The sequence below is a fragment of the Cyclopterus lumpus genome, chromosome 17, assembly GCF_009769545.1.
Source record: "Cyclopterus lumpus isolate fCycLum1 chromosome 17, fCycLum1.pri, whole genome shotgun sequence".
Lineage (NCBI taxonomy): Eukaryota > Metazoa > Chordata > Actinopteri > Perciformes > Cyclopteridae > Cyclopterus > Cyclopterus lumpus.
Window position 1 is genome coordinate 5,414,553 of NC_046982.1, and position 14,456 is coordinate 5,429,008.

Genomic DNA, 14,456 nt, shown 5'->3' on the forward strand with positions numbered 1-14,456 from the left:
CATAATCTGTTTTTCTTATGTAATGCGTTTTTGCATATTTAACTAATAATAATTTTTGGGGAAAAAATAAGAATTTTACAATGATTCAATGAAAGATACAAGAAGCAGTTGAAACCGGATACGTATATGCTAAATGGTGAATGAAACACGGGGTGTGAGGCACAAACCAACAGAGAGCAAAGCATCAAATCAAGACTGCATTTTCTATTCAGGCAGGAAACTGGAAGAATCATCATTTCTTTAAATGTTCCCTGTTTGAGCTCCAAGGGAAGAGGGAACTCTGGCTCACACTCCAGAGCAGTAGGTGGCAGGAATGCACCTTTTACCGGTAGTCGCCACACAACATTAAACAAGTACGTCATCAATACGCGACAAAACACGCAGACTTTGGTAGGTCTCCACTGCTCACACGTGAGTTAAACTTCATACGGTTGCCTTCCACACATTCAGTTTGTATCGATTCATATTTGTTGCACCAACGTAGCTCAGATAAATGGCGTCTATCAGTTTGCTAAAGACGTCCACTTGTTTTGAGAACACGGAGAGCTAGTTAGTTAGCTAGCTAGCTAGCGTCCCAGTTCTCTTGCAGAGAGAGTTGGTGTGGACGCCTCGGCTACCGTGAGGTTGTCTGTACAGAAGATGTCCCTCATAAAGAATGTCACAACCATAATGACCTGCTTGATGGTTACATTAATAATAATAAGTCAAATTCTAACTGACTCAACAGTATAATGTGTCTGTCAGGTAAATGTAACGTTAGTACTCCAACGTGTTCCTCTGAAGTAGAAGCACAGTAAGTTGTAACCCGTGCAGCATTGTTCCGTTTTTAAGTGCACTTGGGGCCTTTCGTATGTGAATGAGGGTGTAATCAGTTATACAATTATATTTCAACATTATATTAAATCCGCAGCCACTGCCTCCCTGGTTTGATGTGGTAGGAACGAGCAATGGCAAATGCAGAATACTTTAGTTTAGTTTACTGTAGTAGGATTAGTGTGTAGGACCACTCGCGATGAGGACGTGCTGTTTGCTGAATCTGGAGACCGTCAAATCCTAAAGACGACTTTGTTGTTGTTCCCTGTTTCAGCCGGACGATCTGAGCATCCTCTCCTCACAAGATCGAGTCATTCTGCTCGTAAAAACTGCACGGCGTTACGTCCACACTATGTTGGAGAAAACGGAGGAAAGGGAGCGACAGAACGCCGAAGGAAAGAAGAGGAGACACCCTGGTGAAGATGGAGGAGGAGAGAGGAAGAGGAGGGGAGGTGAAGAAGGAGACAGGAAGAGGAGGGGCGAAGGAGAAGGGTGGCAGGGAGACGGTGGCAGGAAGCGCCTGGATGCCCTGAGCGTGGGCTATTTCCGGCGAGTCGGGGAAAGACTCGGCGAAGGCTTTAAAGAAAAGGAGGAGAAAGGTGAGAGGGATCATTCTTCCGGCTCATCTGAGCCGGAAGAATGATGAGAAGTTGACCGAAGTTGGCAATATGCATCAGAAAGGCACACGACACGAGTAGATTATCGTATTAGAAGAAAAATTCACATTCTATAGTGAAAGGAAAAATCCTTAATTCATGTTAGCTTCTGTAAAATCCCCCACCAACGTGTCTTGTTGAAGTTTATAACACTTTCCAAACTGTCAGATCTCTAATATTGGGCTGCCAGACATTTCTTTTTGTTTTTAAAATATCTGAGTTAGCTAAGACAAAACAAGCAATTTGAAAACGTGTTTTCTAAGATAAACAAACAAATTGACAAGTGTAACTGTCAGATTAATCGGCGGTGAGAACGATCGTTTGGTACAGCTCTGCTCTAAATTCACTTGGCATTTCAGAGGAAATAATCTGTCACTAATGCAGTAGTTAAGGGGGAAGACATGTGAAGTGGCTTTACAGTAACCAGATTGTTGCAGTGCATGAAAACACGTTAACCCTGTAAATTCCTCTATGCAACCCGGTTACTCAAGTACATTAAAATGCGACTACTACTGCATCATTTTACCAGAAATACATCAAGCAGGTTGCCTCCATTTGTCCAGTTCAGTCTTAGTTTTTTGTTGACTGCAACAACTGCCAAAATAAATTCTTTAATACTCAATATTGTAAATGCTTCCACAGAGATGTTTGTGGAGAACGTCCTGAGCGAAGTTAAAGGTAAAGCGGCGGTCGTGGCGATGGACCAGACGGGAAGCATCACCCTGCAGCGGCTGCTCCCGCTCTGCAGTCCTGGCCAGGTGGCGGAGGTGCTGGCCGAGCTGGGCGGCCCCGAGGGGTCCGAGTTCAAGGCGGTTTCCTGCGACCGGTGCGGCGGCCACGTGGTGGAGAGCGCGGCCCGACGGATATCCGGGTGGACTGGTGAGCTTACGTGCGGCGTTTCAGAGCGGTAGAAACCCTTCGGAATGACTGGGTGAATAACAACTCTTTGTGGTATCCATTCATTGTAGAGTCGTCGACTACAGAAGAAGAAGAACAGGAGAGCTGGGACGCGTTGGAGGCCCAGTTGTTGTCTTTAAGTCGGGTAGTGAGAGACAACATCGCAGAGTTCATCAAACATGTCCATGGCTCACATGTGGTCCGCACACTTCTGCATGTGTTGGCGGGCTGTCTCGGACCCCCGCGCACCGAGTCTCGTCCAGGTACGCGCCCACACAGATTCTTCACCTGACACATGGGGGGGGGCTCTCTGGGCCCACCTGGAACATTGGTCACTCCTGCTATAATTATTGTTTGTCTTGCCTCTATTTGAGAGAGAACCACACGGGGAAATGTACGGTTAAGATGAAGCAACATACAACTAAGAATAATTTCAAGATTCTGTAGAAAAACAATTGCGATGATGATTATGTGATGAACATAAAGTCCATTATACAAGACATAGAAATATGTAGGACCGCTGTACGTGTTTACTCGAACCTGAAATATTTAGTTTTAGAACTTTCCGTTTGTTTACTGTTCATTTTATTGGTGGTTCTTGTTTTGTAATTTTGTTACATGTAAGTAAATTTAACTAACTAACCGACTTAATAAACTGCATTTCCGATGATTTGGATGCTTTGATGGATGTAAATGAGAAGTATGATGTTGCCATGGAGTCAGAAGCCTATATTTGTTTACATTTTGGCAAATCTGCACCATTAGAAGTTTGCCAAATAAGGAATTAGGGGTTCCTGTTAACAATGTACACATGGCTGTACAGACGGCTATCGGTGGAGTTCTTTGATACAGAAGAAAATTTCACTTAAAAAACGCGATAATTCTCAGGAGTTAAGTTGAGTTTAGTTCTGGAGTCAAAAGGAGCATCTTTTTTCCAGGATTTCTTTAATGTCAATTTTTGGACGTTTACGGATGTTGACTGCGTTGGTAAGCATGTCAAATCAGGGTCAGGACCTCTACACACACACACACACACACAGAGGCTTGTGGCTTGTCGCTTGCATTCACGTCGTCTTGTGTTCTTTTTTCCAGGTACGAAGGGACGCAGCGTTGCTCCTCAGATGACAGACTTTGAGATTCCTGCGTCGTTTTGGTACGAGCTGAAAAGCCTCACGGACACCTTGTTGGACAACGTTAATCGTGAGTTGTCTTTCAGTTGTCTTTTCATCCAACCCAAGCACAACCCTAGTTGTTGCCATAATGAAAAGGGCTTTATTATGGTCTGCTTCATCGTGGAATCGCATCCTATCTGTATCTATTTATTTTCACGTATTATATTTTCTTATCTGGAATTGGGCAACTGCTGTTTATACACTTTTTATGTGTTTTTAAATAGTAAAATGTATGGCGTTGAATATTTTAAAGAAACACGCGTAAATAATTCTAGTTCTACTGTTTGTGTGCATTAAACATTTTGCGCTCGAGGGCAGATTTTTTTGTTCACCGTCTGGATTTTGCTAAGAATTCCAACAATAAATCCAACCTTGCCGTTTTGATATCAAAACAAAATAGTCAAACATCCTCGGGGCGAGTGCACGGGCAGCAGAGAAACCTCCTGCAAAGGGACAAATGGAAACCCGGTTTTATTTAACGCGGAATACAGAGTCTCTGGATAAAAGGAGAGAAAAGACCACTCATGCGTCTAAGAAGCATCTCTTCTAATATGCCTTTAGAAGTGACGGAGGCCGGCACCATCCTGTTCTAATGAAAGGCGGTGTGCTGGTAGGAGGGTAAATGAGAGCCGTGGCGTAATCTGGAAAGAGTTTTCTGCTCTTGCTTTGTGATAAAAGCTACAGGAAGCCCTGCTTAGAATGTATCATCTGTTCAGATACCGAACCAGTCCACTACGGTGGGTGGCGGTTACTGACAAACAAAGAAGCGTAGCGATTGGCCCCAGTGGGCAGTGTTGAAGAAGAAGAAGACTGGGACACGTTGGCTGTGTTCGACTCGCATGCTGACAACCTGCATGCCGCGTACTACGAGCATGAAGTACGTCTTAAAGGCGTCAAACAGCATTGATGCCAAGAGCTACCCAAACAACCAGTGGAGCGAAACTCCGTCCGACTACTTTGGATGCGGCGTGCGGGAGAACTGTGGATAAACCAACGCAGGAACAATGAACAATGAACACATGAACAATGAACACATGAACAATGAACACAGGAACAATGAACACAGGAACAATGAACACATGAACACTTGAACAATGAACACATGAACAATGAACACATGAACAATGAACACAGGAACAATGAACACAGGAACAATGAACACATGAACACTTGAACAATGAACACATGAACAATGAACACATGAACAATGAACACATGAACAATGAACACAGGAACAATGAACACATGAACAATGAACACATGAATAATGAACACATGCCTCGGCCAAGTGGAGAGCAGCGGACGTCAGACCGCTTCCTGCAGAGCAAGATGTCGGTCTGAGGAGCGTCCTGAGAAACACAACGAGAGACTCATGTATGTACGAGCCTCAAGACGCACCGTCGATTTGTACGAAACGGAGCGGACTACAAAGATGGCGGCGTTCCAACGTGCACCAGCTGTCGCTCTCTCTGGCGACGACTGCGCATCGCTGGGTAACACAGTTATCTCAGAGTTATAGTTCATTATATTGATGAACGGGGAGCTGCATTCACGTGTTTTGACTGTCATGACAACAGAAGAAAGACATTTAGCAGAAACCTGTACTTACAATACACTCTTTTTTAAATTCATTAATTGAATTTTGCGCATAATGCGATTAATCGCTGTTGATCGAAGAAAAATCAATTTGTTTATCTTTGCCAAGCACTAATATATGTGTGTGTGTGTGTGTGTGTGTGTGCATACATGCATGCATACATGTTTTAAATATTGCCAGGACACTTTTTTTTTTAGGATGATATTTGAGAGTTTCAAAATGTGGATTTATTGGTTTAGCCCTGGAAAGAAATGCATTAGAAGAGGGGAACTTTTTTTTAAAAACCGGCAGGAGGGTCTAAGAAGCATTTCTTCCCTTCCCTTTTGTGTCTCTTTCCTTCTTAGTAAGTGTGACGGATGCTGTTGCCAGTGCCGTGTTCCAGACCATGTTGACTGTGTGCCACAGAAAGCGGCCAATACTCTGCAAGCAGCTCCTCAAACGCGCCACGGAGTACCTGACAAGTCGCAGTGCCGCTCCAGGAGTGAGGTCCGAGGCGGCTCTTGCACCGTTTTTCACCCTTTCGTTGTCCTGTATTGACTCGCCATGACCCGTCCTATAACTAGTTGTTGTTCTTCTGCGCTCCTTTCAGTCCCCTTCTGGTGTTTCTCAAGGACCCGGCTTCCAGTCACCTCATTGAGATAATCATACAGCTGTCCCGCAAGTCTCTCCTCCGGGACCTCTACAAGAACCACTTTAAGGGTCAGCTGGTGAACTTAGCCCTCCATTCCATCGCCAACTTCCCCGTACAGAGGCTAACGGCAGCCACGGCCAAATACAAGATGGTTGGTCATTATGTCTCCATTGTGTCACACGGTGCAGGATTAAAGTCCCTTTTTTATAAAAACGCAAATCCCATTTTCTTTCTCTCTCCCTCTTTCTCTGCAGTTCCTAGGGTTGTTTGACGAGCTGATCCAGGGTATTGAGGCCATCCTGGCCGCGGGTCACATGGGTGTGATTGTCCAACTGGCCGAGAGCTGTGCAGAATGCGAAGAGAAACAGGACGACCTGATACAGTGCCTCCTCCGTGTAAGCGTCAGGGGGGTGTCTTCAATTGAGACGTTGCAGCCCACATGGGTCCCGAATGAACCAGACTGTACCCTTGTTTTATTTATCTCGCCCGCTTCATGACTGAAATCATGAAGTGCATAACGACATGATACAGCTGCTTGTGGTCTTGATTTGTGTGTAATGAAAACCGTGTTGATGTGTTGCCTCCCAGGCGTTCCACTGCGCCGAGCCCGGCACCCGACACGTCAGCTGCCTCCCTCTCTTCATGTCCCTGCTCACCTACGAGGTGTATTACCACTCTGACACAGCGGAGGGCGACACACAGACGGAGGTAAAGTCTCGCTATTTATTTTTCATATTCAGTGCAAAACGACGGCCCGTTGATCACTGGAACGCTCCCATCGCAGCGGATGATATCAAATAAATGTCGCGGCTGTTCTTCCTTTCTAGGTACCGCTGTCCTCCATCTGTTACCACGGTTCCCGGCTGGTCCAGGCGCTTGCCAAGTTCAAGGAGCGCTCACTCCTCCTCAGCAGCCTGCGCACTCTGACCCCCGCTGACCTCCTGACGCTGGCTTCTGACCCCTCGGGCAGCCACGTCCTCCAGGCCCTCATCACCACATCTAGCGACAAGGGGCGGGGCAAGATCCTCAAGAGACTGGAGGTAGGACTGCAGGATAACGTGAGAATATCCTAGAATAGGAAGCTGGTTAGGATGCTGGAATAGCATCCATTAGCAGTTCCCTTTGCAGTTGTAGATGGTACTGCTGACATTTAGTGTCGTATAGCTGTTTTTTTTGTTTTTTTTCATGTAGTTTGTTGAAGAAAACCAAGAATGTCAAGAATATCTGTTACGATGGGGGAGGCCACGCTGCTGCTTTGAGGGATGGAATTGTTTCACAGCACCAACAACATTACATTGTTCGATCATTATTCGATCCCAGTGTAAGATATCAAGCAAAATAGAAGCCAGAATATGCGTATAAGTGACTTTGACACAGTTGTTGATGCCGGACTGGTTTGAGTATTTTCGGAAACTGATAATCTACCGGAACCATCTGTAGGGTGTACAGAGAGTGGTTCAAAAGGAAACACCAGATTATTTTCTTATATCTTATATTTCTGTTATGGTCAAGACTGTGAAGTGCAAAGAAATAACCATTTCCATTGATTGGAGCATTATCAGCGCAGATCGTCACTCATTCTTGATTCTTCCCCATTTGTCCTCCCAGGGCCAGTATGTTCCTATGGCTTGCTCCAGGTTGGGTAGTCGGGTGCTGGAAGCCATCTGGAACGGTGCTTCAGTCAGTCACAGGCAGAGCATCGCACAGGAACTAGGTAATACTGACTCAAAGGGGTGGCTTTTTAAAAATTCATTTAGAAATTCTGTTTTAGACATTGTTCACATCCTTGTCAATGACTCCATTCCCGTCTCCCCTTCCAGTGCGGAGTGAAAGCCAGCTGAGGTCCGATCAGTTTGCTCGCCATGTGTGGGCCAAGTTTGCCCTCTCCCACTTCATCCACAGAAGAGCCAAGTGGCAGGAAATCCAGACCGGCGAGTCCAAGAAGCGGAAGCTCTTCAGTGACATTTTTGCATAAAAAAATTAATATTTATATCATGTTTTTGCTATGTAATTGGATAAAAAATGTGTAATTGGAAAGAGAAATAAAGAAAAATGTATCTTATTTGTGTGCAATTTTTTTTATTATTTTACCTCCAAAGAGCATGGATCCTTTTTAGAATATCATTATTTCATCACATAATTTTACCTTTTTAAATCTCTGATGTAAATAATTTTAACAAGTGCAGAGGATCTTAAATAGCGTGAATAGCGTAGGAATTAACATAATTTTTTTTTAATTTACATTTTAGATTTTGTTCATGTACGCATGTAAATGCTCTAGGGGGAAAAAAATGCAGAATTTTAAGAATTGCAATTTTCTGCCCCTGTGAATTTTGTAATTTTCACACGTGAAATGTTGTAGGGACACAGGCAAAGTGGTGTACATCTAATCCAAGTGATTGAAAGGCGCAAGCAGAATGTCGTATTTTATCATTACGGTCTCTTGGAAATTGCAAAACATTGCTAAATGGATGGTTTTGGGGCTGCGGACTATGTATGCACATATGGGAAGACAGAAAATACTAAAGTAAAAGTCATGTTGTATTTAAATATACTCAAAAGTGCAATTACGCAAAAGAACAACTTGGTTCAAGAGTAAATCCACATTTGTCAGCACCACACGATCTATATTTAAATGATATGGATAACAGTGTTGGATGTGTCTCAGACTTATTATAGAAAATACAATAAACTGAAAATCTGTTCTGTAGCACGAGCAGATCCTTCAGAATGTGTATCCACTCTACTATTGGCTGTAAGGAGCAGCATGACCACTAGGGGACGCTAGTGTAATATCTGTCTAGTTTGCCAAACTTTAAATGAGTAGAGCAACACCAGCTCAACTATAAAGTCACTGAAGAAAAAAACACAGACCCAAAGGTAAACATATTTATTTGCCGTTGATATTGCTGTACATTAACGACAATAACGCACATGATACAGTATGCTTGTCAGCATATGTTATATTTCTAAAAGAGGTTTTAGAACATGTAAATACAAAATATTTGGGGGAATATATCTGCTTAAAGTAGATCTGAAAATGATCCAACAATCTGTGAAGCGTGACTTCTGTTCCCCTGAACGTCGTTCATAACTCCTCAACTCAAACACACTCAGGCCGCTACAGCTCCCTGGTGGCCGGCCTGTTGGAGACGCATTAGCTTAGTCACACAGAGTGACATTGATTATATATTGATTTGATGAAAGGAAAAGGCCTTCATGTTGGCAGATCCTTCTCAGCGGAGGAGAAGCATGAGTCCCCGAGAAGCCACGCTGCAGGACGGCACGTGCTGTCAACAACAAAACAACAACAACAAAGCCCAACGTACCCCCATGCGTAATAAATACTGTAATTTATTCACAGTTTGACGTGATCGCACAGGCGGCGTGCAGTGTTCCATACTGGACATACCGTACTGACACATTATAGAAAACCACATGTGGTCCATGTGTAGTTTTTACATTATTCAAACCCATTTTAACAAATAGATATTCAATCCGACCCAGTAGTCCTGTGATGAACACTAGGACGGGATGACTCCTGATGTCTCTTGTTTCCTGTTACCTTTTTTTGCAGAATATATATATATATATATATATATATATATATATATATATATATATATATATATATACACTTTATGAAAAGGATTCAAATCACATGCTTATAATGCATTAATAAGCATCACCATTAGCAAACAATCAAGTCAATATGAGTTAATGTAATTCCACCTTTTATTATTTATTGTCATCAAGGACTCTTCTCGTGCACGTGAAGCTTTCTTTTAAGGTCACAATCAGATTGCTGACACCCCGTTAATTACGTGTTGTTGTTTTCTCTCTCACACACACGTCATCACAATGTAGATTGTTGATGTTGATTGATTGTATGCGCAAACACGTCCGTCCGGGCTCACCCGGTTCTGTTCTGATGGCGTCTGCCGGATGTGTTTAATTTGAGGATCCTTTGAGCTCTAATCACATAAACTCATCGTGCCTTGTTATTAGTGAGCGACAGGAATGCACGATGCATGCATAATGCGTGAGCTCCTCTTGAGTGATGCACGACTTAAGTAGTCCATAATACGCGTGTGGGTTATGTGCCAGATTCACAATGAGCTGTGACCTGGGTCACGGTCCACCCATAGTTCATTCAATCACCTCTAATGTTGCGTAATAGACACTGAATAGTTTACAGTGGGCATGAAAACTGAGATTTCAGACACTTATGCATCGTTGTTATTTTACATCTGTTAGTGGAAAGTAGTGAACATGCCAAGGACACTCGATATAGTGCACAACTTTCATATCAGAATTCAGGCCCCCAAACATGACGGCATACAGTAAATAGTAGTAGTGCACTGTATGGTAGATAGAGAGTGAACTCAATGCTCCCTGCTAAGAAATAGTCCCACAAAAAAAAACAAGTAAAACCAGAACTCCTTTTTTACCCTTCAGTTCTTTAATAGAATAGACTTCTATTTTCATTTGTCTTAACATTGTACAGAGTCCGGCTTGCTGTTTTCCCCCACATTGAGTGCTTATGCTCAACTCAGCTAACATCTTCAGGCTCCGTCTTCATATTTAACCACACAAACGGGAGATTGGTATCAAATTGCTCTGCAAGAAAGCCATTTTTTCCCCAAGCGGTCCAATTACTACTTTTAAAAGCGTTTGCGAGGCGCAGTCGTGCGTTCGCATTTGTTCGGACGCTGAGACCCGAGTGCGTCGCACATGTATCCAACGCGTTCCCCCGCCACGTCCACCAGAGCCGATGTGGAAAACGATACTAATCTCATGACGCCATCCAGTTCTAAGTCTCTCGACTTTCGACCTGCTATTAGCGGAGACGCTGCATGAGGTCTTCAGCGGCCCATGATGAGGTTAATATGTGCCCTCGTCGTCAACCTGCTATTACAACCACTTGGCCGTATCTTTCCCTCACTCACGCTCCCTTTTGTTGTTTGGTTATTATAGCTCTGTGCATGTATAATCTGCAGCACTCCGGAGACAAAGCAGAGAAACAATGACCTCTGGGGTCCGATGAGACCATCGCCCCCTTGAAGACAAATCACACACGTCCCCCAGGGTTCAGCAATGCGGCCTTTAATGCCACCTAATGTCTGGCCTTCACTGCGTCCTCCTCACGCCCCGGCTCTATCCCCCAGATACACTACCCTTAACTAACATTTTCATCTCATTAGTTATGCACTGAAAATGGTCTTTCTCCGGTGCAAAGTGAGCAGTAAGTTGGACTGGCACACAGTCGCTGTTCTTTTTATTGTTTTTCTTAGCTCCCTTTGTCTTCCCTGCTCTCGGGAAAGTATTCTTCTACCCGAAGAATCCCAGTAAATGCCGACAGAATGAGTCAGCGACCGGGAGACAAGAGGGAGAGGGAGGCTTTCTTGTCACGATTTGAGAGACTGATAGGGTGTCACAAAAAGTGAATTGTATCATATTGTCCTTGTTTCCATCTCCGTTTCCGGCTGGCTTTCTGTGCAGCTGTCAAATGTATGCTATTATCTGGCAGTTATCTGACCTGTTTAAGGGTGATAAAATCTTTCATGTGTCACATTGTGTCCCGCGTGACGTATTGTATAAAAACCCAGTCAGTCTGAAGTGTTCACCTTGTCATGGATAAACAAACAAGAAGCTCCTCTTTCTGAAAACCAACATAAATGTAGGACATTTGACATGCCAAAGGACTCCAGGACTCATCGTCTCCTTGACAACAGTCTCCAAGCAACCATTACTCCCCCTCTGCCTCTTTGCCTTCCTCTCAGGAGTCCTCTCCAGATAGTTACTGTACCAGCATCAGAAGCTGAAAGCCACGGCTCTCTGACGTGATCACATGTGATTGACTGCAGGGAACCATGCTCTTGCTTCTCAGCCCGAGGCGCTTCTCCACACCTGCTCAAACTAGGGTGGAGCAGAAAGAGGGCAGAGACGTTTCCATCTGGGCCAGACTCCTGCCCGTTGAACCAAAATGCTCATATGGTGCATCCAGTGGCGGCTGGTGGAATTTTATTTTTGGTATGGCCATCCAATTAATTTCAGCAAACAGTACGATTCAATGCAAAAAAAAGTAGCAAACACGCATTTCTACTTTGTAGTTAAATATTTAACATTTATTCCTACTCTGACACAATAAGGACATCTTATTCATACAATTCAGTATATTAATATATATATATATATATATATATATATATATATATATATATATATATATATATATATATATATATATAATAGAATATGTTTATATATTAAGATGCCCCCATGAACCTTGTTAGGGTTAAAGTGTGTTAAGTGTTTCTTCACATCAATCCTGTGTCCATCGTTCAGCTGGTAGTGACGTTCACTTTGCCCAATATGGCTGCTTGAGGAGTTATCATGTGTGTCCTGGTGTTCGCATGTTTTCTTAATTCTTCCAACAAGGGCTTCATGTCCCTTACTCCCGTAACTGTCCATGCTTGATTTCACAGGGTCGGGTCTTCTTGGAAGAGAAGCGCTCTGGCTCTCGCATGTGACAACTATGGCTGGCAAGTGAGCAGAGAAGTTGCTACAGTTAGCTCAAACTGTAAATATATGCTTGAAAAATGGTCAAATATGTATAGTAGTTAGCCAGAGTAGCGGGAGCATGGTCCAAATAGATAGCTAGTGGCAATGGAACAGTTGATGAATGGTTCATTGTAATGTTGTAATTTCTGGCTGCCTTCAAAAAATCTGGCCAGGGACAGCAGATTAAAATTAGCCTCTCTGGCTCACTTACAGTTTTACTGTTGATTGGTGTGCATTATCCCTGTAAAATAAAAAATTAAACAGTAAATGGAGTAACCTGCAGTAAATGATTTCTTGGCAACTTGTCGGCTGCAGGAATAGTTTGAGAACAAACATTGACCGTCGTTGTTTAAGTTTATACAGCGAGCTTGTTTGCTTATTGACACCACGAGCACGAAGCAACATATCATTCATGTGGCAATGTGTTTGTAGCCACCAGATGAATATAAGCCCAATATGGACTCTCTATAAGTGTTGTTCTCTAACAACTCCTGAGGGAGATACCCGTCTCTTGAGGCGCTCCGTGCTTGCTGTAGCCATACACCACACGATAAGAGCAGTGAGTATTAAAGTAATAAAAGAAGTAATTAAACAGTGAGCTACAAAATGGATTTATGCTTTAAATAGCGGAACGTAATGGATAAGCTGTTCAAATAGTGAGCAAAATAATGGAATACTGGTTAAAATGACTTTAAAGCTATAGTGTTAGTCATTTTGACAAAACTAGCTAGCTGAGTAGCTAGCTTCGCTAGATCCAAAAGTTGCTCAATCTAGCAACTTTTTTTTTAAGGCCAGCTGTTTGTGAAGGACGCCGGTGACCAATCATCGTCTTCAGGCCGAATTAAATTATTACAGTCCTGCGACAGCCACGTTTACCACATTGTTGTATCCTTTTTCGTCAGTTCATCTTTAAGGGGCTGTGGGAGTTTGGAATCGCTGCCTTAGAGGACCATGGGTGAAAGAATCTGCTGTTTTTTACATGTTCACCTTTAAGCAGGTAACTAAGACACACAGGCATGTCGTCTGTATATATCTTGAGGTAAGGACAGTTCATATTGCTATGTCTTGGTTCCTGTTCTCCCATGATGCAATCTATTTTCAACCTAAGATTATGTTTCAGTCACAGAATGCTGACGTTGCATCTGTTTTCCGCTCAGTCCAAAATGGACCAACTGTCCCGAGAGACCGTGTCACAGTCTGTCTCGAGGACCTGTGAGTCATCTGATGACCCGTCGTGCCATCCCTCAACCTGGTAACGGCTGTGATGAGACATTTAGTTCGTAACATTGTTATATATATATATACATATATATATATATATATATATATATATATATATATATATATATATATATATATATATATATATAAAGACAAGACAAGGCACTCATTCAGGATGTCAAACAAAAAATAATTTATTCTCAGTGGAAAGACAAGTGTGCTTAGTAGACTGTGACAAATGAGTGAGCATGTATCAGTGACGCTGCCTCAAGCTTGACGAGATATCCAAACAACGTTTCCAGAACGTTCTCTTTTGGGTCGCTTGTGTGGCCAGCCCCCACAGAATTTCCGTCTCACGTAATAATGCCAGTAGGTAAAAAGAGAAGAAAAAAAACACATCAAACAGCCACAGGTAGATTAGGTTTTCTCTTGTTTGTCGTCCTGTGCCTCAAGAACATCCCGGTGTTCTGTGACTCAGCTTCTGTTGAAGGTAAAGTTCAGTCCGGTCAATCCCTGCTTACGTCTTATTCCTCAGAGCCACTTTGACCTTTTTTCTTTCGCTCCACATACTTCGGTAAAGGGTTCTTTGTGCTGAGCGCTCACGGTGCATTGAGCGGAAATATGGCTTGGGCGCTGATGTGTTATAGACTTGTATAAAAGAAAACATCACAGATGAACATATGCCATTGGTGGCATCATCAAACACTACAAAATCGGTACGGGACACAAGCGGTGGATGCATTTTTTATTTTTTATTATTATTATTTTTTAATAAATAAAGGGTCTTGCCTTTGAGATGGCATTGCTAGAGACACTAGCTGGATTGTGCATTAGCTATTGGCCACTGAGGTACAGTCAACCCAGTATCATGTAACTGTAAACCTACAGGGTCACGTCTTAGATCG

General features: G+C 43.1%; 1 protein-coding gene across 2 annotated transcripts; it reads left to right on the forward strand.

Annotated features, from left to right (window-relative positions):
• The first annotated feature begins 345 nt into the window (after window positions 1-345).
• LOC117747097 (nucleolar protein 9) lies at window positions 346-7,826 on the forward strand. 2 transcript variants are annotated; one of them, XM_034556507.1, is made up of 12 exons: window positions 346-411; window positions 1,088-1,412; window positions 2,112-2,348; window positions 2,438-2,629; window positions 3,459-3,566; window positions 5,480-5,621; window positions 5,725-5,917; window positions 6,021-6,161; window positions 6,355-6,474; window positions 6,594-6,806; window positions 7,375-7,480; window positions 7,587-7,826. In XM_034556507.1, the coding sequence occupies exons 2-12, from the start codon at window positions 1,166-1,168 to the stop codon at window positions 7,739-7,741; spliced, it is 1,854 nt and encodes a 617-aa protein (XP_034412398.1). In that variant the 5' UTR covers window positions 346-411; window positions 1,088-1,165; the 3' UTR covers window positions 7,742-7,826. The 2 variants fall into 2 exon arrangements, with proteins under 2 accessions (XP_034412398.1, XP_034412399.1); XM_034556508.1 differs by having other exon boundaries at window positions 363-390; window positions 7,587-7,795.
• Window positions 7,827-14,456: the final 6,630 nt, after the last annotated feature.

What these genes read in the sequence shown, in the direction of transcription:
- LOC117747097 (XM_034556507.1), top strand. Translation starts at nt 1,166, where the DNA reads ATGTTGGAGAAAACGGAGGAAAGGGAGCGACAGAACGCCGAAGGAAAG. An exon ending in CCACGGCCAAATACAAGATG is followed by an intron (nt 5,918 to 6,020) that starts GTTGGTCATTAT and finishes CTTTCTCTGCAG; the next exon opens with TTCCTAGGGTTGTTTGACGA. An exon ending in AGGGCGACACACAGACGGAG is followed by an intron (nt 6,475 to 6,593) that starts GTAAAGTCTCGC and finishes CTTCCTTTCTAG; the next exon opens with GTACCGCTGTCCTCCATCTG.